We start from the raw sequence: 26404 nt of genomic DNA, 5'->3' as shown, positions 1-26404 counted from the left end.
TATTATTTCTGTAATTAAGTTTAATTTTAAAGATTTGTAAATAATTACGTAATTCAGCCTTTAGGCTGCGAAGTGATTTTTAAAATTAATAAACTATCTAAAATCTATGACTTGTCCAGATTAAGATGGTTCATTGTTGTTGTTTATTTTTAGATCATCACAGTTGGTGCTTACGTTGTAGCGATGGCGTTCTTCAGTGTTTACAACATGGCCATCGACACTATCTTCCTTTCTTTCTGTAAGTGCAACAGGAGAACTACCTTAAAGATTCTGAAGTAGTGATAGTAGGGCCAGATTCAGAAAGCTATCCTAAGTGAAGATGTATATAAATTATTGTTTCTTAGAGCGGTTTTCAATTGAGTGTCGAAAGTAATTTCGCGTTTGCTTTGGTTTTGCATTACTACGCTCTGTGATTGGTTAAGGAAACTCGCGCCACTTTCTCAACCAATGGGAATTCAAACCAAAACCAATCGTGTTTTCGCCGCACGCGTTTTCCCGCGCTTGGCGCCAGTTACATGTATTTGCTTCGAATACTGATTGGCTCGTGGTGTTGTTTACGTCTGTTGTGATTGGCCAGAGTAATTACTTTGGTTTTGGTTTTACGACACTCAATTGGAAACCGCTCTAACGAAAGCCTATTGTTGGACAAACAATAGACTATTGCCCAAAAACAATACTTAGGATACATCTTAACTTAGGAGGGCTTTTAAAATCTGTCCCTGGGATATTTTACTTTTTGTACCGCACACCTTCTCACGCGCTTTGTACGCTAATGAAACTATATTGTGGTGAATAACAGACTCGCTGAGTGAAGTTTTGCTAACAGACAGTTTAATTACCAATCCGTAAAAATTCTTCCAAAAGATTTTTTGCTGTTAGTTTTGACTTAGACTTTTCTTTACCTCAAGCTTGAAATTAGGCTTTAAAACCACTTTTCAAGAGGGACATGAAAACCTCGATTAACTTTTAACCACAGATTCGCGTTAATCGGCTTTCGAACAACACGGCACTGCCTGTCAGCTACGCCAGTCCTAGTCTATGTGGCTGAAGTTATGGTCAAAGATTGCTTCCATTTGTATGGACTGAAGCAAATGGAACAAATGGTCTTTCTGGTGGAAAATCAATGGAACGGTCCTTTCCACTGGGAATGTTTCGAAAAATAAAGGAACACCTTCAGAGATATTCCTCTTTTCTCGTATTTTACCGAAATTTCTGGAATGTCACTGTACCATTTGCTTTTTAAAACACTATAGTACCATACTCCTTGGTGAAATACGCGGTTATTTCCCAAAATTTTCAGTGAAAAGGACCGTTTCAATTGATCCCCCACCGGAACAACTGCTTCTTCCATAGAAACGCTTAAAGATTTGGTCTCTCAGCTCGCTTCCTCCCCATTTTCCTGGTGACTTTGGAATTGTTGAATACTCATAATAAATCAACTGAGGAATAGAGAAACCACGAGACAAAGTGTTCTTGCATTGACGTCACGGTCCTACAATCCCCAGTCTCCCGTCTTGCGCGGTATCGTACCCAACCGAAAGTGAAATTTGACGATTTTATACGCCTGAAACACGGAGAAGAAAAATTGATAGGGATTCCTTTTTTTCGATTTTCATGCGAGAACAACATTAACATTTGATCAAGCAAATAACAAATCTGCCATATACACTTTAACCACAGGTTTTAAATCCCCTTACGAGTTTCTGTTGTTAACTGATACCATTTTTTGTTCATTGCAGTGGAAGATTCCGAGCGTAATGACGGTACACCAGAGAAACCATATTACATGTCCAAGTCGCTGAGAAAAATCCTGGGCAAGAAGAACAAGAAGGCATCTGACAGTGAATAATCCTCAACGCTTAAAGTTTTTAAACCAACCGGAGAGAAACGGGAAACGTTGAAGCGATAGAATAATTTTTGGGATGTTTACAACTAGGTCGTTATCCTTATTCTTGGCCTGTAGGCTGTAAATTGTTGACATGTTAAACAGCCGCAACAGCAAGGGCGCGCGTTTTCGGACAAGCGCGCGAGAATGGTACGTTTTCCTCGCGCGCTCTTGTCTACAGGAAGTAATTTACGCGCTGAATTCTCCCATTCAAAAAGAAAACGCCACCAGCGTTTCCTGGTTTTAGTTTCACTTTATTGGTCACGACTCATGATAACATCCCAGGAATTCCTCTGTCCTTTTAATGTTCTCAGTATTCAGGTTTTAATGTTTAATTTAGTTATTTTTGTTTGGATTTTAGAATTTCGCTGGACGAGATACTTGTAAATACAACGTTCTCACTATCATTTTATTGAAGAAAGCGTTTTTAGATTTGATGCACGTGTGCAGTTGGTTGGCTTACTGTAGGAAGTTTTTTAAGGAAGGATGTTCGTCCACAGTAAATTTATGGTTAGTTTAATAAGTAACTTAAGCAGGTACGACGTCGGCGACAAGGAGGACAACAGAAAACATTAGATCTGATGAGCAAAACAAGAGCTCTTCACGTGTGTTACACGTTTTGGTAAATTTGTTTTGCTCTCCTCTGACTGTGATAGTTTTAAAGCGAGGTTCCAGTGAACCAAAATCACTCCATAGACCCGCGTCTCTACCGACCAGCTATAGTAAGAAGGGGAATTTATTTGGGTACGTAAAGAAGTTAAGATTCGAAAGACAGCTTAAACTCATGCTCATGCTTCGCTACAAAGGTTTTAGCTGTAGTTGATATTCTCGTTAATCAGGACTGGATTGTTTATTTACAATCGTACTCTTATTTTACGTGTGGATAACAGGCGCTTTTAATCGCTTTTTAAGGTAAGCATTTTAAAGTAAAGTTCGTGTTTGTGTAATTATATTTCTGGGCGCCACAATAAGGCTCACTTTAACTAAGTTATTAGTATTTTTATTGTTATGTACAATATCATATAATGTATTGTGCTTGGTGCGTTGAGTCCATTAGGCTCATATAAATCAATCCATATTTAACAGGTTATTCACCCTGTATAAAGCAATCCTATTGGAACTTTTAATATATTACATACATTTTTTCAAGTTCCGTGCAACGAGTGCCATATTTGGTAAATCCTGAATACCGGAGGGCCACCTCGTTCCGAAGGATGAGGCTTGTTGCTTAGCAACAGGCTTCGATGAAACCTCTGGTTTTGAATTTCCGATACACGGGTTTTCTGCTGGAAATGGCACTTTTCTATCGGAACTGTGCATAGGACAGTTGGTATGTAAGGTGGTCAGCCCGGTATGACTACACACTTAGCTTACGTACTTAATTAAGTATTCTGTGTTGTATCGTTCTGCTGCGTAGACAAAAGTGTTAATAAAAAAGTTACACTGTTGTGTGCCGCTGAAAGGTGTCTCATTGTTTCACAGTGGTTCTCAAACTCATTAATAATTCATCAAGAGAAAACAAAGAAAATCACTACCGTGACCGTGGTTTGGATATGTGATCCTAATTACCATAAAATTTTGCCATCTTTAGCCTTGAATTTCTCCAAGAATTATTGATCATTTGAGAAGCCATATCAAACACTCAAAAGTGTGTTTCATCAGATATCCAAACACCTCGAAGTCGTTTAAAAAAACTCGGCTGCGCCTCGTTCTTTCAACCTACTTCTCAGTGTTTGGATATCTGATGAAACACACCTTCTCGTGTTTGATATATTGCTTCACAGTTATTTCTTGTTAGGAGGTTTGATGCTCCCATTGATTTCACTGAAGAAATGATGGGTTAGTCTCCATGAGCCTTCAGGCCTACAGGACCGGCAGAGCCCGAAAAAAGAGGGTGGAGGGTACTCGTTGGAATTTTTGGTCAGGATGTGAGTGGAGAAGAAAAAGAGGAAAATAGTCTGCCTTTAGCAGTTGAACGCCTGGCTGCCGCCATGTTCTTTCCTTTTAGTTCCTTATACTAGGATCTTCTTATTTTCTCTCTCAGCTTGAAAGATCCTAGGGCTAAGGCCAAGTACAACTTTTTGCTTTTGCATGAAACGAATACAGAAAACATATGGCGCAAGAAGGATCCGCCCTGGTGCTAGGATCTTTCCCCCCTCCATGTAGTCAGCCCCTCAGTCTGATGTTTTCGGCGCCGATGAATCGCCCAAGAATACCAGGTTGATCATTGTAAACTATCTATGGTAGGACCTTTCGTACTTTAGCAGCTATTTTGTAATCGCAATTAAGCAGTTGGCAGGTTTGTTCTATTTTGCTATGAGAGTTTACAATCAATCCTCTCCTTTGAGTAATCGATAGAGGACTTTTTTATGTGCACAATTTAAGGCGTTTTGTAGATGCTGATGGATGCCTCTCCAGAAAACTTTATAAAATTCCGCTGGGAGGCCGTTGCTCACACGCCTCTTGTTTGCTTCCATCAATTTCAAACTTTCTAAACATTCAGAGGCAGTGAGGAAGCCTTCACAGTGTTTTTTCTCTTGCTCATTCAGCTTAAGAGTATTTCCATCTGGGAAAAACATCTTTTCTTTGGTAGTGTCATGTTGCGTATCAGCCAAAGAGTAAAGATTTTGATAGAACAATTTCGCTTCTTCTAAAAACTCACTAGATCAGTACTGATGACACTATTATTTGTGATCAAAGTGAGCAGGAATTTCGCTCAAAATGGGAGAAAATTCGATGCAGAAGCGTTTGAGACTATTCTGAGCTTCGCATTAATTTTTTTCAGCGCCGCGAAGTAAAGTGCCTATGAAGTGAAAACTAACTTCTGCTTATTTTAAAGGCCTTTCAAAGAAAAGAAGTTTGGCAAATCACAAAATCAAGAATATCTCGGGCAATATTGGAGTGACGCTGCTCAAACTTGGCACCAATAATGTACGTTAGGTAAGAAACAAAATGACACCCATTTTGACGTTGCCATGGTATTACTCTCGGCCCCAGTCCCTTTCCGCTTTGAACCAAATACCAGCATTTTTGACAAGACAAGGAGAGGCAGACAGTCCTACTTGAAACGCATGAAGTGTCCATACTGCCCTACGTCTCCTTTCTAGCTCATTGCGAGTAAACGATCTCTGGTTAAGACAACAAAATGAGAACGTCAATCGAGCGTTAAATAGACCCGAGAGCAAAATTGTTGCCATGGCAACAGCACAGTAAGAGTCATTTGTGCCTTACCTGAGGTACCATACTGGTGCCAAGTTTGAGCAGCATCACTCCAATATTTTCCGAGATATTCTTGATTTTGTGATTTGTCTTTGTGTTGAAGCGATTTGTGACGTCATCAATTTTTGAACGATAACTTGAATATCTCTGGAAGGAGAGAAGCTTCAGTCCGAAACACTTGCTCTTTTGTGAAAGGCCCTTCAAATGAGCAAAAGTTATTTTTTTACTTTTTTACGAATCCACTCTGGGAAACGATTCGTCCGTTCCTTTGATGCAGCATGATCCGAGTGATCTTGGATAAAAAAAGTCCAGATTCGGATTTTCCCAAACAAACGTACTTTAAGTTGTTTGACATGTTTGGCTGTTAAAGCAAATATTTAATGAACTAATGAATTAATGAGCTACTTCACCGCCGCAAGAACAACTCGAAAACCATAACTGCGGTTAAAAACTTTAAGGATGATTACAAAATTATCAAAGAAGCTTCTAAGAGCTCGAACATCATGAATGAACATTTTGTTTCTGAAAGAATTCAAAGCACAAATTCGCCGGCTTCTCCTCAATATTTTGGTAAATGAAAATGACTATATTGAAACGCCTATCATAGTACAGAAAATAGGTCTCGCCAATGAGTTGCAACTCGTTAATTTTTCGACTTTTTCTCTTTTTTTTTATGAGTTACTCGTGATTTCTTTACCTCCTCTACATTCTTTTTGTTTTGTCTTTGATTGTAATAACTGTAATAGTATTAATTTTATCCTTAAACAATTGTAAATCTGGCCCAACTAGATTAGCTCTCGCTTCCTGCGGGCCAGTCTCTCTTTTTTTGCTAAATTTTTGAATTATTGAAAAAACTTGAAACTTGAATTGGACAGGTCAAATTAACCGGCAGTCAGGTCTGTGTGGCTCAAACTCGGGGGCCCAAGTATGGTGGTCCAAAAGTGTCACGGCATTTTAATTTCATCATGGCAATTTTAACTACGTTCACGGCATTTTCAATTTCACCGCGGCAGGCAATTTCAACTTCCTTGTGGGTTATCACCCAAATGGTAATGGGCCCCTAGAATCAAGGCGACTATTTCCGGTTCTTAGACAGATTAAAAAAATTTCCGCGATAGAACTGAAATCGTTGTGGTGAAATTGAAATTGCCGAGATCAAATTGAAATTGCCGTGAATGAAGTTGAGTTTGCCGTGATGAAATTGAAATTGTCGTGGTGAAATTGAAGTTACCGTGACACTTTTGGGCCACCGTTCTGCTCAAGTGATACGGTGTTGCACTCCCGTCCCGAAGGTCTGTGGTTCGAACATCACATGGGATAAAGGAAGATAAAACTGACTAGTGACAACAGGCTCAAAACCCTTTGTTTTCCTTCGCCGATCCTGATCCTGACTACGTACAAATCGACCTTACACTCCTTTCTTTACATGTAGGAGGCCATGGCTTTCTGTACCTAGATTGAGTGAGATCTAGTAACTATATGGGTGATTACCCAGGCAGGTTGTGGAAATGTCGAGTAAAAAATTTTCTCTTTTTGATACTGAACAAACTTGAATCACGAAGCGGCGACAACGGCTCCTTCTTTTGAGGAAAAAGAAGAAGAAGAAAGGAAACTCCTAGAATCAGGGTATGTGAACACAAAGTTAATCTCGTACCCAGATCTCAGTCGGTTCAGGGAAGTCGAAATGTGACCGTGGAAGATCTGCTTAAATTGTGTTTAAAAGATGTTTCAACTGTATTTTAAATCAAGTTTTATCTTAGTTATACCTACCTAGCACTTTCTTTCTTCTTACAGCACCAGCAACAGATACCACCTCCTCCCAAACCACAACCAAGTAAGAAAGATTTCCCTGTCGAGCCAGACAGTCCTCGGGATGCTCTCCAGGTGGCATTCCAGCAGAAGCAACTGGCTTGAAAGCTTCCTGCGACTTCACCCCGCACATCTCTGTAGATGAACACCACTGGAGTGCTACCAACACGTGTCTTGGCTCCAGCGGCAATTGTGCCCCCTGTTGACAAACCTGAACTACGTGGCGGTGATCAAGCTCCTTCTTCAGACAAACGGTTATGAGAAGAAAATAGTGAGGTGTTGCATAGTCTTTTAATGTTTCATTATGTAAGAAGCATGTATCCTATCTTGCAGAAAACTTCAATACCACTGTAACCTGCTTTGTTCCTCCATGAGATGAATAATTTGTCACAAAAAAAATATCTTTTCAACTCGGTATTCTTGCTACAAGGCAAACTATTAACCCGACAAATTCGTCCCTAACACTTCATTTTTCAGATGCATACAGAGTATAACAGAGGTTCTCAATGGGATGAAGGCATTTACGGTTGACGGCTAATATTTTGGCTTTTCTACGACTAACGGTTAATTTCTCTCCGTTACGGTAACAGATCGACATCTGAAAAGAAAGTCAATTGCTTCACTCAAAGTTGAAAATTAGTTTCCATTGTTACAAAACACATTTTTAAGGTCTGCAGGTCTCTGATGACCTTTCCCGGATGAAAATAGGCTGAAATAGGGTACATCAGCCACTAGACAAGACGAAAAAACGTCCTTACAAGCAATCGTGACAATCTCTAAAAGGCAAATTGTGGGTAGAAAGTTTTTTTTACGGTTAACTATTTTTTATGACTAACAGTTACAATTTTCCATTTTTTACGCCTAACGACACATGTACGCATTGCGTACCTATTATTTAACCAAGTAAGTGATTTTGTGATTGCATTTGTGCATAAACTGTGCACCAAGTTATACTTATACAAAATGTCATTTTTATTGTGTTTGACGTGTATTCTGTGCAACCTGTATTAAGCGTTCACTCAGCCATTCCCCGAGGGTGACCGCTTAATACAGGTTCGACTGTAGTAAACTTTTTTTCACTGAGTTCTCATGAGAACAACAATTTCGCAGGCAGTTCGGTTGTAAAAATCCTAAACATTTCAACCTAGCCGTCAATTGACTATGGTGGAAAATATCCCTAGCTCATTGAACTCACATTTTCTGACTGTGTGGGTTGAATTTGAAAGTTACCTTGGATTTTAATGCTCTGTTTTGATGCCAACCACGTCTTTACATTATTTTTGCTTAAAAACCGTGACTTGATCGTCATTAAAACTTTGTTGCTATTAGCAACCGATCCCAACACTTCCTCTTGACAAAGAGCAGCAACATGAGCATTGTGACGTCAATCATGTAATGCCGATGAGCCAATATAAGAATTTGCTTATGAACTCTTCTTCCGCGTTGAAAACTTTCGTTCTGTGATAACAGGCTGAAAGCTTACGATATTTCCTGCTCTTTAGTCGTCTGGAAGTGACTAACACGTACCTGTACTGGAAATTGTGCATCAGTGATGGGCTGTTGCGGTAAAAACAGTGACGATGGAAGAAGCGATAATGTGGAGATGAGAGGTGGCACAGGCGGCAAAAATGGTGGAGGGGGGAAATGGGGTGAGTTTAGTAAACCGCTGATTGTGGCTTACACAATTAATTTTTCAACATTTTTTATGATTGAGAGTTGCATTGAACATTGCTTATGAAGGTGAAATGCGCTACCAAGCTTACCTAGTAGCGCATTTCAGCCAGGAGCCCAATGATGTTCGTTGTCGAAACAAAGTAATATCGTTAAGTAAAGAAACGCAAACAGGCTTATCGCTTTCCTCGAAGCTTCAGTAGAGGTACCTTTGATGTTTCTTATTTGCATTATTATCACGTTTAATTGTGTAGTTTTGCCTCAGGCTTTTAGCTCTTATGCGGAATGTATCTTGGAGTGCAATTTGACTCTCACCACAGAGACTTTCTAATTTTGTTTCCCGAGATTTCTTTATGGTTTGCAATTGTTCAATAAAATATCCTTATAAATTACACAAAAAGGGAAGGGAAGGGAGTTTAGATTTGTTTTGTTTGGGCATGAAAATAAGTTTCACCCCATAAGATTAAATCACCGTCATTGTTTTTGTTCAGAGTGCTATCAGTATAACCCATTTCACCATCATTTTGCATGATCAGAGGTTTTTTAACGGTCTGATAGATCTCAAGACGATCTTTCGTTCAAAGAAAACCCCACGAACAAAAATATTTCTTTTCAGAGTTATAACGGGAAGTAATTGAGCGTGGACAAGTCCTATGATGCGGAATTACCAAGGAACAAAATAGACACCAATAGCGTGTGTGCCCAATTACATAGTGCAGATGGCGGTTTCTTCTTGAAGGCTTACCGCGTTGAACTTTATCCTCCACGCTTATTGCCAGCGAAGAGGCAAAATGACTCCCATCCGATCGTAACTAAAAGAACGTGAATCACTGAATTAGAGGCTGTCGATTGATAAAAATATCGTCGTAGTAGGGTTTGCAATCGACTATTTTGGTTCTGGTGTGAAAAATTAGAATCAAAAGTGCAACGTAGACTTTTTGTTAGCCAGCTGATGAGATTTCTCCAGGCATTTTGTCCTTCATCTCGACATTAGCCGTTGAACTTGCACCATTTTCCGTTTCTTTTGTCGATGTCCACTCGTGCGTTTGCTCTCATGTGCTCTGGTTCGCTTTCTTCGAACCTTTGGCATCTTTATTGACCTGGACGTTTAAAAAGACAAGTCACCAGCGCATTTCAATTGCTGCATCGACTGTTTAATGGCATATAAGTTTAATCAAAAAATAATCTCGTGTTTACTAAGCTTAGAATCGTTCCTTCAGACGTGCAAGGAAGGGTGGATCGAGCTGAGTTATTTTCCGCCGTGGAGGCCGGGACGTTTACCCCTGTTCCTTGCTACCCTTCATAGTCCCATTGTCAGAGAAAGTTGATTCCTCGGCGGTCATGATCGCCCTGGTTTATAATCTCAGAAATAATCTCATTACACTGGAATGCAGGGAACGTTTCTATTGACCCTATTTCTCGGAAGTAAAATATAAGCGAATTGTATGTGCATTTTGAGTTCCAAGTCAGCAGTCCCGAGTCCATTTTAACTAAAATTTGGAGAAATTGTTGTCAGATAGTTTCCGAACAAAACCGTTTCTGCAAAGTTTACTTAGTTCTGTTGCTAAAAAAGTTATACCTTGTTTTATAAGCAATCCTAGTTTTTTCCCTTTCTTAACTTTAACCCCTTATAAAGAAAATTACTAAAGCATGTGTCAAAAATTTGAGACATGGTTTTAGTGATCAACTTGTGAACGGAAACGAATTCTATGTTAACCGTTTTGTCCCGTTTTGTTCCTCACCATGATCATTAAATAGCATGTAGATTACATGAAATTCATGTCTCCTTGATTCATTACACTATTTGTTTGGTGTAGACGGCCTCGCAGATAGTAGCTTTAAATCTGCGTAAAAATAAATTTGCTTCACTTCACTTCCCTTTACTTAACTATTCTGTAGACATAAAAATTGAACTTGCATAGTACTTTATATGTGATGCTGTCCTTGGTCAATGCAATTCTAGGCCTGTTAGCTCCTGTGCTAGAAAACTTAAAAAAATCTGGAGTAGTGATTAGTGCACTAGAGGGCCATTCCAAGTAACATTTTACAATAAGTGTCAAAATTTCTGCGCGCTGATTGGCTTGTACCTATATATTGTACATAAGAGTGCGACGTCAGATGTAATGCACACTTTCTCAATGGAAAATAAAGTCAATTCTGCTGGCACTTTTTTCATGTTATTTAAAAAAAAATTGACTATGCCAAAAAAAATAGACTATGCTGTTTGCTATGGTCTATACCACTTCAGTTTTTAACATTTTATGATCTATAAGAGTTCAGACCATGGAAAATTGCCGTTGATTTGTTAAAGAGAGAACAATCACATGCATTCCAGTGCAAGTTAATTGATTGTGTTCTTTGCTGTAAGTGGAAGCAGCCTTCTTGGAGGTACTCGTGGCAAATAAGTTGTCATCAAAATGAAACCTTTTCAGCAAAACAATGACATTTTTTCAGAATGAGCCAGTTTTGGGGGCAAAAATATGATAGAGAATGGACAATTGAGGACTCTTAGTTTTTTGGTTTTGCACAGAATGTTATAAAAGCCCTGTCTACTTGTGCATTACTGTGTGATCTAAATGCTAGAAAAACTTCATTTTTTGTACGATGCTGAGTAATCGAAAGGGTGTGCAGTTCGCACTTGGAATTGGAAATTGGACTGAAGGTGCCTCTGGAGATCTTGTATGTCCTCTTAATTTTCAAAAAAGAAAAAAACGCTTTTTCACGGCTCATCCAAAGCATAATCTGCACACTGGTATTTTGTTTTCTGTAATATCAATCATTTGCTTGCATTGACGGCACAGTGTGACACATGTATCTTGTGATTCCTTCAACTGTGTGACAACTGCTTACCTGTACAATTAATCAGACTGACAGGCAGGGATATCATTCTATTTTTGTTAGCCAATGTCCAACACATGCATAGTGGTGCATGCTTAAGGACGGTGCCTATTAATAAGAATTATTTTTGCGTGGTTTATGACTATGTGGGCTATTGAAATCCAGAAAGAAAATTGGGGTTACTTCAAAGCAATGTATGGCGTTTTTTTTTTTTTTTTTCAAATGAAAGCTCTATTATCTCTGAAAAATGCATGGTTACCCCAATTTTCGTTTTGGATACCAAAAGCACTTGCTAAATTCTGCTTTCTCTGCATTGTTTTAAACCGCGCAAAAATATCCCTGTATTAGAAGGCACCATCCGTAGGAAATCTAAGTATCTCGAGATGTGCAGAACGTACATATGCGCAGTACCAAAAGTAGGCACTGTCCTTAACACGGCCGCGTATTGTTTTGCTTCAGACTGATGTTTCTCTTTAGGTGGCGATAAACAGTTGGTGTTAGGCTAGGGGAAGAGTTTTGAAAACAGAGATTTTTGTTTGTGAGGACAGCAAAAACGAATCAAAATAATTAGAGGTTTTGGAAAGCAATGAAGTATCATGAATATAAGTTATTTAGAAAGAAAACAGGCAAATATGGATGAAAAATTGCCTTTAATTATAAGAATCTGTTTTTAAAGGAAACTGCTAAACATGCAAACATGTGGACAGTTTCCCACAAATAGAATGCATCCATTGCCATGCACTGAGTGTTATTACAGCGGTTACCAATAACACGCGACCTATCGCCTTCAAAAGACTCCGATAAAGTTGCGTTTGGTGGACGTCAATCAAAGAAAAGCCGTTGAAATTATTTTGACTTCTAAGAACATTTCAAGGCAACAGAACGAAGAAATTGACAGTTTTATCCGCTGACGGATGGTAAACTTTATGAAAGTTGATTTCCAAGACAGGTTATCTAAAAAATGCGCATTATTTAGACGAAGCCTTATTTTTTTATGAAACATTTGAAATCGCTAGACCTGACAATTAAATCAGCGATGCGTGCAAGTGAGCAAATTATCACGTGCAGTGAAAATCGAAATTTTTAATTCAAAAATACCTTTTATTTGCGCTTGATCTGTCTGGAGAATCAATTTAAATAAAGTTTACGTTCTCTTAGCGAGGTAAAATTCTTAGTTTCTTACAGGTTTACCTTGGAATCTTGTCAGAATTCAAAATAATTTCAACGGCTTTTCTTTGATTGACGTCCACCAAAACGCAACTTTATCCGACTCTTTTGAATGCCGTAGGTCGCGTGTTATTGGTAACTGCTGTAATGTGTTGTATAAGTTGAATCCTAGACTTGCTATTTATTTCAGGAACTGCAAAGCAATTTGATCCAACATTTCATGGTCCAATAGAAAACAGGTAAGGCTGAAACTGATCTTTGCATGATATTTAGCCTTGTAAAAATTCCAGCGAGATCTCGGTTATCTCGCCGAGATAAGCTAGATCTTGGCGAGGTTTTTAGGGGGCAAAAAATTTCAGCGAGATTTCGCCGAGATTGCGATTGCCTTTTTATTATCTCGGCGAGATTTTTAGAGGGCGAAAAACTTCAGCGGGATCTCGCCGAGATTGTGGTCTCGGCGAGATTTTTAGAGGGCACCGAGATAGGCGAGATCTCGCCGAGACAAGTGCGATCTCGACGAGAAAACCAAGATCTTACCGAGACAACCACGATCTCGACAAGACACCGCAATCTTGGCCAGATTCAAGACCACGATATACGGTATAACGAAGTATAACGTACGACTATTAAGACACGTGAACTCTTCACCTGGGTAAGAATTAAGTTACAACTTTTTTAATGGGTTAAAACTTTTAGAAACTCATTGACAATCGAAAAGACCCTATTTGGTTGTTAGCAGCCAAGTAAGGACCAAAATTCTATAATCAGAATGTAAAGAAACTATCCACAGATATTTTCACCGACAGATAACCAAGATAAAGAAGGGTTCAAACTTGAAAAAGTCGGCCCGACGTTTTCAAGTTTCGCTGTCGTAACGCACTAAAAGTCGGTTGTACTATATTTTGGTTCAACCTTTCGTCTTAGCGTCACTATTAATGTTTCTTTAAATTAGCGATTTAGAAATTAATTAACCCAGTGTTCAAAGTTTAAATTTAGTGAATTTTGGCTAAAAATCATGATATCTCCCATGATACTGCCCCTTTAAACCCTCGGCGAAAATAATGTTTGCTTTGCATTTTTTCATGCCTACAACTGGAAATTTATGAGCTTGTACGGAACGCTACTCATAACGGACGCTCGTATTTACTATTATAAAATGAATTCATTGACCTGATAATCTTACTGTTTTATTGTGTAGAACTTTAACTTACCTTTTAAGCGATTTTTGTCCCTCAAAAGGGTGTTTCAGCCATGTCGTAATGCCTGCTGCGAACGATTTTTCGGTACAGGTAGTACAATTTCTGAAATTGAAAACGCTATCTTTCCCTTTTCATTACGCCGCTGTCTTCAGTTGTCGACACAGGAGACTTCAACAAATATTTTTTGGATTGCGCTCTTTTCCCTCACAATCCTCGTCATTTGCTTGCCGTCTCGCGACTTGCCACTTGACAAATGGCGGGAAAGTCCTCAACAACAACGTGAATTCGGCGATGTGATTGGTTAATTCAATCACGTCACCGGTGATGCTCACGTGAGGTAAAAAAATTGTTTAACTGAAATTTGAGGTTTACAAGACTAAAAATATATCCTTCTCTAAAACCGCGAAAAATATGAAAAGTTAAGCTTCATGACAAGTTAACCATTAGCTTATGGCTGGAAATCATGATAAAAGAACCTGTTGTCAACCGGAAAATAGCCGGCAAGAGGGATATGATGGGCACTGGTCAACTAAAACGATGCTGTTAAACAAAATACGGCATCAGAACTGAACTGCACATTATTGCGATTCTGGAGGATCTTCTTATTGCGCTGAGACGACGTTATTTTGCGATAATGTCGTCTCAAAATGTCGGTGGAAGGCACAGATAAAAATTTTACTTTTGTGAATGAACGTGCGACGTTGGATGGTGTTGTTTATTTCTTTTCATTTGAGTTTACAAAGCTTCTGACACTGTTCATTGTACACTGCTTTCAGTCTCTCCAGGTTTATCCTGTTCAACACTTTTCCAGCAGTTGATAACAGCATGATGCCTCTCCAGTTCTTGCACTCCTTCAGATCTCCCTTCTTCGGGAGCTTGATCAAATAGCCTTCTTTCCAGTCATCTGGTATCTCATTTGCTTCCCAGATCTTAACAAACATGTTATATACCATCTCAGCCGAGGTTTCCAGGTCTGCCTTGATGGCTTCTGGTGGTATGCTATCTGGACCAGCTGCCTTTCCATTCTTCAGATGTCTGAGGGCTCTCTTGACCTCCTCTTTACTTGGTCTGATCTCATCAGCCTCCAAAAGTGTGTCGGCAGGTGCTATGTCTGGAATCTCGCTCGGCGGTGGTCTGTTCAGCAGTTCCCTGATGTGGTCTGCCCACCTTTTACGCTGCTCCTCTTGGTCGGTGAGCAATTCTTCACCTTTGGCTCTGACTGGTCTGTCTGGGATCGTTTTAGCACCTGCCAGTGTTCTCGTGATGGAATAGAGCTCTTTCATTTCACCCTTGCCTCCTCCGCCTGTTTTGCAAGATTGTCTACGAAGTTTCGTTTACCTCTTCTAATACTTCGTTTGACCTCCTTGTTGGCTTCGGAGTATTTGGCCTGAGCGTCTGCTTTCCTGACTCTCGTTTTGTTATGATTCAACACCTCCTTCGCCTTTTTCCTGACTTCAATCTTGTTCAGTGTATCCACACTTGCATCCCAGAGTCTCCTCACACGTCTCCCTCTATGCGTCTTTTATACCCTGCCGCATGGTTAACTGCTGTTTGGTCCTTCCCCTCGCTTAGGTGTTGCTCATTTTCTGCTGACTTGCTAACAACTGGTACTTGTTGGAGATGGTAAGCTGAAACCTCTTCCTTAATTGTCTCCTCCACCTTCAGCATCTCGATGTTGTACTTGTAACTTGTCTTCTTTCGGCCGGTGTTGAAGTTCTTCAGCTAGTTTCAACCGGCATCTGCCCATGAGAAGGTGATGATCTGAAGCTACGTCTGCCCCTCTCTTTACTCTGACATCCAACAGCGACCTTCTGAACCTCGATGACACACAGATGTGGTCAATTTGGTTCTCAATCCAGTTGTCTGGAGAAACCCACGTCACCTTGTGGACCTTTTAGTGTGGGAAAACACTTCCTCTGATATCACGCTTGTTAAAGGAACAAGAGTCAGCAAACAGCTCTCCGTTGTCACTCATTTCACCATACTTCCCCATGACTGTCTCAAAGCCTGTATTGTTGCTCCCCACCTTGGCATTGAAATCTCCAAGGAGCAGTATCAGGTCCTTCCTGGCTACTACATCCATAAGCCCCTGTAGAACTCCGACTTTACTTCGTCATCCGCATCGTTGGTTGGGGCATAGCACTGGACAAAGGTGGCTTTGCTAGCCTTAGTGTAGAACCCAGCTGTGATAATCCTGGATGAAACTGGGTTCCAACCTATGAGAAACTTGGCAGCTTGCGGCGTCAGCATGAATCCAACTACCTCTGTATGGGGAGCATTTGCACTGTCATGGCCAGAGTGGAGGACGGTCTGTCCAGTCGACAGTTGTATACACCCAGACTCTTGCCACCTAGTCTTGCAGAGGCCCAAGATTGACAGGTTATATGCGGTCATCTCAGCAGCAATCTGTGCACTCTTGCCTGCTTCGTACATAGTCCTGACGTTCCATGTACCGAACAGTGTGGTTGCCTTAGGAGTAAGTAGGGGGGTCGGTATCACGGCTTCCTTTCGGTTTTCCCTGTAATGAGTCATACGGGTCCTCGAGGAGACGCCTTCTCCTCCCAAGACAGATGTGACCTTGAGCGTATTTGTTATGGTTTCTGTAATCGCTTTGTTTCCACTTAGTGGGTGATTGGCCCACCAAGCTTTACCAGAGCCCCGTTGGCCAGGCTTTTCAGTGTTCTAAGCAGGCCTTCATGGCTACCGTAGCGGCCCGGAGGAACCAGTCCCCCGCCATACTTCACCCTGCTCAGCAATCCCCTATTTATCTGCTCCCAGCTACCACGACGTAGACGATGGGTTGGACTTTCGTAGCTAACGCGCTTGCCAAACGTATTAAAGTGAAACTCGAAATCTCTCGTAACACAGTAAATGTGGAGGGGTAAAAGATGGGACTTGTGCTGCTGTCGATCCGCTTAATAGAGGGTATGTCCGCTTAATATGGGGTCCGCTTCTATAATATAGGTTTCACTGTAGTTACTGTTAAGTATTAATTTTCTTAAATGATTCATGTGAAATAAGATGTTAATCTACGTGTGTTTGGCATTTTAGGAGCTGCACAGACGTTATATGTTGCATTATTTTCCTTCTTTACGTTGTGGGGATGATTGCCTTAGGAGCTGTAGGTAAGTAAATTATTATTATTATAATTCGAATGCAATTCGTACCTTAGAGCTCGCTTTGTTCATTTTAAAGCACTGTACCCCAGTTTTCCGAGGCTAGAGTTCTGTACCGTCTCAATACCTTCTTCATTTATGTCGAGTTGTTTTGGCCCTATTGTTGTCACTCTTGCTATAGTTTTGTTTATAGAAATTTACAAGTGTTCTCTAGAATTACCTTTCAATTGAGATTTTTCCAAGTAGGAATTATTCATTTAAATTTTATTATTTCACTTAAATTTAGTAATCTTTTTTTTTGCAGCCTATATGAATGGCAACCCATACAAACTGCTGAATTCAGTTGATTCTGATGGTACGTTCTTCTAGGTTAAATAATAAATAAACATTATGTGCCACAACTATGCCTTGATCATGTGATAACTGGTTCAGGGACTCAGGGTTCCATATTTTGTATCTGACATGATTTGAATAATTCTAACCTGTGAGGGTTTAGTATGATTTAGAGAAAGTTAATAGGCAAGATCCATCATTTAAGGTCTGCCAACCTTCCTTCCACAACCATCAATTAGCACCGTAACTCAGAGACCAGTCTCTAAAAGAATGGACTTTTAAAAAAATGTTAAATATTTTCTTCTTAGGAAATATTTGTGGCTTTGATGAAAAAGTCAAGTAAGTTTATTTCCTATAATTAAGTTGTACTGTTTATGATCAAGGAACTGGTTTTGTATTTTGAAATTAACATACTTTAATGTGGATCTGTATCTCTTGACAAAGCTATAGGAAACAAGGAAAAATAGTCTATATGGTCACAGTTTTCGTTTTCATTGTTTTGGTGCTGTATATTTTGAATTCCCTTGTTTGCAATACGATTACTTGAATTATTGTTCTTAGATGTAAACATAGTTTTTAAAGCTGCTGATTGTATTGTTAAATTGATCATGATCATGAGGGTTTTATGATTGTTTCATTGATTGTAAGAAATGCTTGATTTATTTTGCAGGGATCTTCCAAAACTGGTGTTCTTTGACTTGACAGAATGTGTTGCTGCAGCCACACAAGTTTCAACTAATTTGTTTGGGGCTTCCTGTCCTACAAAACAGGTTTGATTTATATAGAACTCTACCAGAGGGACTTCTTAGTCACCCTGTAGAAAATAATTAAAAGAGAAGCCTTGAGTTTAATAATTGTGAGAAGCCTTTAATGATTAAGAGAAACTATTAATTCATTAAATTACCAGAAGCTTTCTAAGTATAAGGCATGCAGGAGTGGTATTTTCCGAATATCTATTAGGATTAGTGTACATATCCTAAGTGTTGTTCGCATACATTAGTCAATTTTAATGCTATGATCTATCAATATTACGTACTTAGGAATTTGATTTTAATTTTTAAGGTAGCCTATGGGCTTTTGAAGTTTGCTTGAAAGGTTTAAAATACAATGTCCCAAAGATTCATGCCTAATAATTTATTATGAACATGTGTGTTAAATAAAGAATGTTTTAAATCTTGTCAATTTTTTGTTGTTATCACACAGACAGAAGTATATTTAATTAAATTTTTATTAATGTTTGTTTTCCGCATTTTCTGTGAATACATGTTACAATTTCTTTTGTGAGACAATATGGTTGAATCTACGGTAAGTATACCAGATCGGCCGTAAATAAAAACTTATCAATATATCCAAGCTATCTACCATTAGACAGGACAAAGATCTTTCTTGTACTGAGAAGTACAAGCCTGGAACTCCTTATCTGTTGAAAACAATTTTTAAGTCAGGGATAATTTTTAGGTTTTTTCCCTTTCTTCACTAATTAATTTTAAACCTGTTCGATTACCTTGTAATTTGATTTGTCACTCTTATATTTCTTATTTAATTCTGTACTTTATATTAATCGAGGGTCACCCTAAGTGTTAGCTTTTCTGGTGTTACCCTCATTAAACATTGTCTTTATTATTATTATTATTATTATTATTATTATTATTATTATTATTATTATTATTATTACCATTATTATTATTAACTGACTTGCCTTGTGATCAACATTAAATTTACTCGGTTGTCACCTCTAGAGTGACAAGGTTCCTTATTAATGTCCAGCATACTTCTGTGCCTCATATATAATATTTAACAATTATTTTGCGAAATAATGCAGGTTTTCTTTTGTGTATGGACGATGAACATCACGTGTTACAATATGTTGAATAGTAGATGTAGATATTACCAAAAATTCTGTTAGCTTTACCCTTGTTAACTTTTAACTAATCCGTCAGCCAAGTTGCTCATACCCAGAATCTCTCATGAAGGCTTTATATTAAATTAAAACACTTCTTCTGTTTTGCTCACATGTGGCCAACATTGCTTCCCTGAGCATCAGAGGTTTTGTTGTTTGTTTCAGCGTTGTGCCAAGAAGTGCCCAGATCAGAATGCACTAGGTGCCACCGTGGATAAAGCAGACCTTGTTTGTGATTATGACCTAACATTTGCCAACCATGATCCAACGCCAACGGTGAATAATTTCTTTTAGTTTATTTAATATGGCCTTGCACGGGGATGTCACTAAGTTTTGATTAAGAAGCTGTCTTTATGAGAACTAGGTAGGCAACAGGAAATTCAAGAAATCTCCTATGGCTGTCCTCTATTGGTCACGTTGCACTCTGTAACCAACCATCTTAACTACAGTTGATTGTCGACTGTTAATGACAGCCGTAATGCACTTCAGAAGCTAGGTTATTTCTGGATAATTGGAGACTTTGGACCATGTTTTTTAAAATGTTAATTGATTGTTCATTTCATTTTTTAAGGGAATACTATGTTAATTGTTACAATTAAAAGTAGTTGACTATAAATAGTATATAGTCCTTGCATTATATTGAAGCATACAACTCAAACTGGCCTTGGAGACAGGGTGTTGGATAAAATTTAATTTATTTAATATTGTGTTGTTTTCCCAGGGCTTTGTTGTTGCTGTTTTGAAAAATATTTTCTTCTAACTCAACAGGAGTTGGCTGACCTCATCTTGAACAAAAGATGCGCTCCATATTACCTCAAGAGCTCTGATGGTTTGTTACATTTCCTTTGTTGTCTTTTCTGGTAGATTATTAAAAATTTATTTTAACAGCAAAGTGCTAAAATTTTGATAATAATTATATTTAGCACACCACACCATACCACCCTTGGCTAGCTCAGTTTGGAACTGATCATGCCGTCTTTTTTATACTGCAGATCATTTCAGTCCCTGTGATATAGATTTACTTGTTAATTAAATTCACAATTTTTCTGTCTTCCAGTTCTTAATCGCTGTATACCAACAGTTGTGGGAGATGAAATAACAGCAGGCCTCACGACTGCATCTGGACAAAATGTTACCGCTGGTGATGTTCAGGAAGGGTCCTTGTAAGTTACAAGTATATGATTGTTAATGCCTGAAGACCGATTCCCGGCTAGTCTCAAATTATCCTGGGTGCCAGAGGTTAATTTTGGTATGTGTTAGGGAGAGAAATTATATTTCCCCGGAGGGTTACTTACCTGACGGAGAGATGTGGTTCTCTTTCGAAGATCTTCTTGTCCAATGTCCATTCGGTTCTGGTCTCGATCTGCCTAGAGGCAGTGATACTCCTGCTGTCAAGGCTACTGCCCACAACTCTAGGGATTGTACAGTCAGAGCAGGGGAGCGCGTGCCCCCTCTCTTGTTGATGTACGCCACCGCTGTGGTGTTCTCTATTCTCAAGTGAATGTGTTTGAGCGGAGGATGTTGAGACTCTTGGCACTGCAGAAGCGCTTCCAGAGCCAATGTTGCTGCTCGTAGCTCCAAGACATTGATGTGCCACTACGCCTCTTCCGCAATCCAATGGCCACCGGTGAAAATCCCCTGGTAGGCTGCGCCTCAGCCCTTTTTCGAGGCATCGCTCCAAACTGTGAGATCGATGGGTGGAAGCTGAATTGGACAGCCATTCAGACGGCAGCTGCTCTATGAGACCCACCACTCTAGGTGTTTGTGTGCCTGGGAGATTAAGGGGACTATCACTTTCCTTGCCTGTCCATGTTGTGACACTGCTTGCAGGCATAGGCGTTGAAGACCTCTGTAATGAGGTGGTGCAACCAAGATCCCTGTTTGTGATGCATGGCTCGTTTGTCCAATTAACGTGGACAGACTCCTCACTGAGCCACTCCCTTGAGCAAGGAGTGATGACAGGTATCCACAATGGAGGTACGTTTTGGTTGAGGGAGGGACAGGGTCATGGCTGTGGAGTCTAGGATAGCTCCGAAAAAGATTAGACGTTGGCAGGGAATGGGGGAGCACTTTTCCTCCTCTAACAGAAAGCCAGGCTTTTCCAGAAAGTCTACCACTTGAGCAAAGATTTTCTGCAGCACCTTGCTCTGTTGGTGGAGTAATAACATGTTGTCTATGTAGATCACAACACGGATACCCATGGGCCGCAACACTGCCAGCACAGGCTTCAGTGTCTTTGTGAATGCCCGCGGAGCTGAGGAGAGGCCAAAGGGAAGGCACTGAAACTCGTATGTCCTGTCCTGATAGACGAACATCAGATAACTTCTGTGGGAGTGATGAATTGGAAGTGCGTTATATGCATCCTTCAGGTCTAATTTCATCATGAAGTCTCCCTGCTGTATTAGGGATTTCACTACTTGCAGTCCCTCCATCTTGAAGGACTCCTTTCCCAAGAACCGGTTTAGAGCACGAAGGTTGATGATAGCTCGATAATCGCCATTTTTTTTGTACTAAGAACAGGGTTGACGTGAACCGGTCGTCCTGCGGCTTGACTTCCCGGAAGGCTCCTTTCGCTAACAAGTCCTTGATAGCCCTTTCCATATGGTGAGCATCCGAGTGACATTTTACTCTGGTTACTCTTATGCGCCATTGCCTGTGTTGCCTGCAAAAGGGGATCTTGTAAAGCCCAAGTGTCCTGTGTTATTTGTTTCCAATTCTGAACAAAGTATTGTAAACCAGTTGCTGATCCGTTGGTGGGGGACGTGATTATTCTGAGACATGGGAACGGATAGACAGCTCGAGCTGGTCTTGGGGTCAGATTGCTGGGAGGATCCTGCTATTCTGGCCCTTAGACTTTGAGCCATATCCCCATTTACGTTTCCCTCCAACTCGACTGTTGTTAGGGGTGCACGAAAGGGCTGCTCCCTCCTGTGTGGTCCTTTGGAGAGGTTTTTCGAGGCTGGTGTGCTGATAAGCTTGCTGTTAGTTGAGCTATGGTCATGTTCACTCTTGATCTTTGCATGGAACTTGTCCGGGAAAAGGTGCTTATCTGCTGGGATACCTTCCCGCAGAGTACGTTTACCAACTTCAGTGAGGAACTCAGAGAAACGTTTTTGCTTCCAGGCATTAAACCTAAAGTTGGCGTTTCCAAGGAGGACTAGAGCATCCTCCATTAGGTCCTTAATGGCATCAGGGTCAGGACCTTCATCCTCATCCTCTCCCCCTGCATTATCAAGGGCTGTCAAGGCTGCTAACAAGGGGCGAGCCACGACCAAGAAGGCAGATTGACGTTCAGCCAAGCCATCATCAAAGGCAAAGAGTTCCTTTGCTTCAGTGTAACCATGCCTCTTTTTTAATTCCTGTTTCATCCCAGCCTCCATCGTTGGAGCTACCAGCAAGGACTCTGTATCTTTTATTTGTGTATAGGAAGTGGTCAGTTCCTTCCACTTGTCTTTGGATAGGGACCTGGAAAAGGCCTTATTTGTGAAACTCAACAGATCTTGAGAGATGATAGTTTCTTGTTCTGTATTATAGAAACGATCTCCTCGGGGGGTGGTTGGCACCGGCGTTACATCGGTGGATTTTGTCACCGTGTTAACATTCTGTCCCGGTAAGGGGAGCAAAGCAAGGACACCTTGCAAGACCGCTGGTAATGATTTTGCCACAGACTCTGCCACTAACGTTTCAAGGACTGGCTGTCTATATATTTCCGCTACCCGCCATATTGGTCGGGTCAGACGGTGACAAAGTGTCGTCCTAAAGACACAGAGGGCGGTTATTGACTCGTTCCTTCACTCGTGTAATTCCTTGCTATAAATGCCTCAACAAAACGACAAAACTAATGCAATCGAAACTACCTACATTTTTAGAGGTTTCGCCAGTCATGTCCGACATTTAAGCTGCAGTGAATGAAGGAAAACACTCAATGAGCAGAGAAAACAGAAAAACGTGGTGGGCCGAAACGCGCCACGAAATGAAGAGGCACAGCGCATGCGCATCTTTTCTCTTATATTGTGGTATCCAGGAGGCGGCCGCGCGACATACGCACCAGTATTGCGACTATCAGTCGGAGAGGGGTGAAGAAGAACTGCGGTGAAGCTGTGGTATCAAGGGGTGAAGCACCGAGATAAATGTCTCTCGCCTCTTTATAACTGCCATCCTCAAAGCGTCAGTGGCTGACGAATGGGGGCTGTAATCGAGAATTACTCTAGCTGCCTTATTCTGTAGGATCTGAAGATTTTCCATTAATACGATTTTTTAAACAATTTTGACTAACTTACCTGCCTCTGTTTCCTTTTATTATATACTATATTATTTTCAAGTTCTTACTGGTAAAGTAGATTTTAACTATTGTATAAATTAAATCTCTAGTTGTTTGTTACTTTTATATACAGGGCCTGATCTCTAAAAACCACCATTTTGTGAGAGAGCACCCTGTATAAACACTGTTATAAATTTATATTTTTTAAACAACGACCCTCTGGAGCCAGGCTAGTCTCTAATTTATGCATTGTAGAATAAATAGTAGTCTTATACATTTCCTAACCCTTTGTAAAATGTGCTGGTAGCTGGGGATTTTGACATCTATAGCAGATTGTTTGCTTTAAAGTAAAAACACTTATTAAAAGTTACAATACACGGGACCCCTGTCATACACAGTGAATGGAACTTGGGCCAGCCCTTGCTGTCTACTACTGTGGGGCTCCCAGAACTATCCCCCGTCTCCTCCTCCCTCCCTCCCCTGTAGAAATGTGGCATTGGAAATTCAGATAAGGAGGAGGGGGAAGAGGGTCTCATTTTTGTCAAAGAAAATTTTAAGCTTAACTAAGAGTTGGGTATTCAGACCAAATAAACCCTGTTGTGGATAGGGTTTTGTTGTTTTTTTGCAACAGCAGAAGATTTTATGTTGAATGAGCTGTACAAGGCAGCAATTCGGATGGTTTACTGCCAAGCAGTACAAGGCAGTTATGATAATGATGCCCTTCTGACAGAAGCAGGTGACACAACAACTAACGTTCACATTCTGCAGAGAAAAATCACTGCCTGCTACAACAAAACGTTTTATAATAATGACCGTTTATTAATAATCATTGCAGTTAAAAACTGAATCACAGGGGCTGGGAGGGGAGTGAGGCCAATAAGGGAATAAGAACATTTGATAAATAATTGTTTATTAAATCAATGATTCATCCATGTTTCACAAGGTGATTTTCTTTTTATTTATGGTGCAGTCCAGAAAAAATCCATACCCACCCAACAAGCCTTTGTTGATACTGATTACAAGTTGTAAAATAATGTTCCTTGTCAATATTCTCTTCACAGAGCTGTTCAAGCATTGCTCAATCTGCAGAATGTGGGGCAAAAGGTTAGCGAATGTACTACTAATTTTACAGATATTACACTGCAGTCTTGAAAATGTTGAAGTAAATTCAAGTTAGAGTAACAACTGGACTTTTGTGTTTGTGTGTGACTTGTTTGTCATCCCCAATTTTTCAGCCTTTGTGGCTCATAAACAGTGAGTGGCAGCATAGGTTACCATTAGAACTTTGATCACCCACTGGCAAGACAGATTTTTTTCTCAAAAGTTTCATGTTGTCCAGTGTACTCAGCAGTTGTGCTTAATGCTCATTACTTTCAAGATGGTTGTAATTTTATTCTGCACAGTATAAGCTTAGGTTACAATATACTATTTAACAATTATTCAACGAGCGCGGGTTGGATATGAGATGATAGATAGCCAACGAGGCGCGTAGCGCCGAGTTGGCTATAATCATCTGATATCCAACAAGCGCGAGTGGAATAATTGTTTTATTAGAAACAATCAAGAAATATTGCTAGTTCTTACTGATTTCGCTGTGCAAGAACAACCAGAAGGCAATTTAATGGTCGCCATTTCTCGGCCATGGTATAATGGCTCATATACCATGGCTGCTAAGCCAATCAAATCCCTCGAATTGCATTATACAATGATTCAGTTTTTAATAAAACTGATTAGACTACATGTACCTTAAAAGTTTATGCAACTTTATTTTAACTTGTTAGGTTATAGCGGATGTACAGCAATCCTGGTACTGGATTAAGGCGTACGTCTTTCTAGTTTATTCTACCATTTGGCTCATGAAGGTTCAGAGGGTCCCTTTGTAGATTTTAACAGTCCTTTGTTTGTGATAAAGGGCCAAGAAATGTGAATTTCTCAAAATTATGTAACTTAAGATGGTATATTTTCATGGTAAGTCCTATCATGATCTTCATGGTAAATTGATTGTGGAAGTAGTTTGCACGTAAATGAATATAAAACCGATGATTGGAAAATGATCGTGCTTGAACAAAACCTATGGAAATGCATGATTCCACAAAATATCAATACCATACCATGGACGGCATCTTGGAATTATGGATTACTGGAATTTGGAAGGCATGGGGGGTGTTTGGGCTAGGAATTTCAAAGGCAGATTTTTGGCTCTGGAATTTAAATCATATCTACCTCAACTGTAACTTTATCTTGTCACTTGTTGTGGTCTTTATGGTCATCCATTAGATACTTTAGCGACCGTTACATATCTTCCAAATGGTCAAACTATATAGCAACACTTTTATTGAACTTTCCTGTATTGCTTGTGTAGCAAACACTAAGTGTTTAGGAAGTCATGACAACTGGTTAGTCAATGCGACATGTATATGAAAAAGATTTTAAATTGACCATTTTTTTCTCAGGTACGTTTTGAAAGCGTTTATTGCTCTTGTAGTCTGTCAAGACTATTATTGAGACAATTTACTGCATAAAACATTTAATTTTAAGTTGCTGTTGTATAAAATAATTTTGTATTTAAACAGGGCTATGGCAATTGCCATGATTGCCTCATTCTTGTACATCATTGTAATGAGGTAAGTTCATTCCCAAGTTTCACTAACATTGCTTTACTCAATCAGTCCTACATAGTCATATAGAAAGGAATCTGTCTGCAGAGTGCCTGACATTGCTTTCTGTTGAGTAGTTATTGCTGCCTTTTTTTCCCTACGGTCTTAGTAACCAGCATTATATACATCTAAAAGCTACTAGCATACCTAGATCTACTGGTGGTCATTTCTGATGAAAGCACTTAAATAAGCACCCTAATCTGGCCTACAGTACACGTACAGTGGTTGGGAAGGAATTAGGTACCGTAATAGGGACCTTCCGATTTGACTATGACTACGAGATTGAGTACGAGTACAACTTTTCAAATCTAGTTTGCATGGTTTAGATAACCGCTTGTCACACCAATCT

The 26404-nt window shown here is 39.8% G+C and overlaps 2 protein-coding genes across 2 annotated transcripts in view; both read left to right on the top strand.

The window, feature by feature from the left end:
• The window catches only part of LOC146488434 (choline transporter-like protein 4), a 29819-nt gene extending 26472 nt beyond the window's left edge, over positions 1-3347 (top strand). The window contains exons 27-28 of the mRNA XM_085117779.1: positions 154-238; positions 1740-3347. Coding sequence (XP_084973905.1) covers positions 154-238; positions 1740-1849 — 195 coding nt within the window. The 3' untranslated portion in view covers positions 1850-3347. The remainder of the gene's footprint in view (positions 1-153; positions 239-1739) is intronic.
• Positions 3348-8323: 4976 nt separating this feature from the next.
• Positions 8324-26404, top strand: part of LOC146488432 (choline transporter-like protein 4) — a 51376-nt gene continuing 33295 nt past the window's right edge. Inside the window, exons 1-12 of the mRNA XM_085117805.1 lie at positions 8324-8562; positions 12780-12828; positions 16840-16913; positions 17209-17259; positions 17546-17576; positions 17908-18007; positions 19303-19413; positions 19906-19966; positions 20195-20300; positions 24460-24502; positions 25180-25220; positions 25972-26022. Of these exons, the coding sequence (XP_084973931.1) occupies positions 8466-8562; positions 12780-12828; positions 16840-16913; positions 17209-17259; positions 17546-17576; positions 17908-18007; positions 19303-19413; positions 19906-19966; positions 20195-20300; positions 24460-24502; positions 25180-25220; positions 25972-26022 (815 nt within the window). The 5' untranslated portion in view covers positions 8324-8465. The remainder of the gene's footprint in view (positions 8563-12779; positions 12829-16839; positions 16914-17208; positions 17260-17545; positions 17577-17907; positions 18008-19302; positions 19414-19905; positions 19967-20194; positions 20301-24459; positions 24503-25179; positions 25221-25971; positions 26023-26404) is intronic.

This window comes from Pavona decussata, unplaced genomic scaffold (genome assembly GCF_977016875.1).
Source record: "Pavona decussata unplaced genomic scaffold, jaPavDecu1.1 SCAFFOLD_9, whole genome shotgun sequence".
Classification (NCBI taxonomy): Eukaryota; Metazoa; Cnidaria; class Anthozoa; order Scleractinia; family Agariciidae; genus Pavona; species Pavona decussata.
This window is presented reverse-complemented; position numbering and strand designations above follow the sequence as displayed.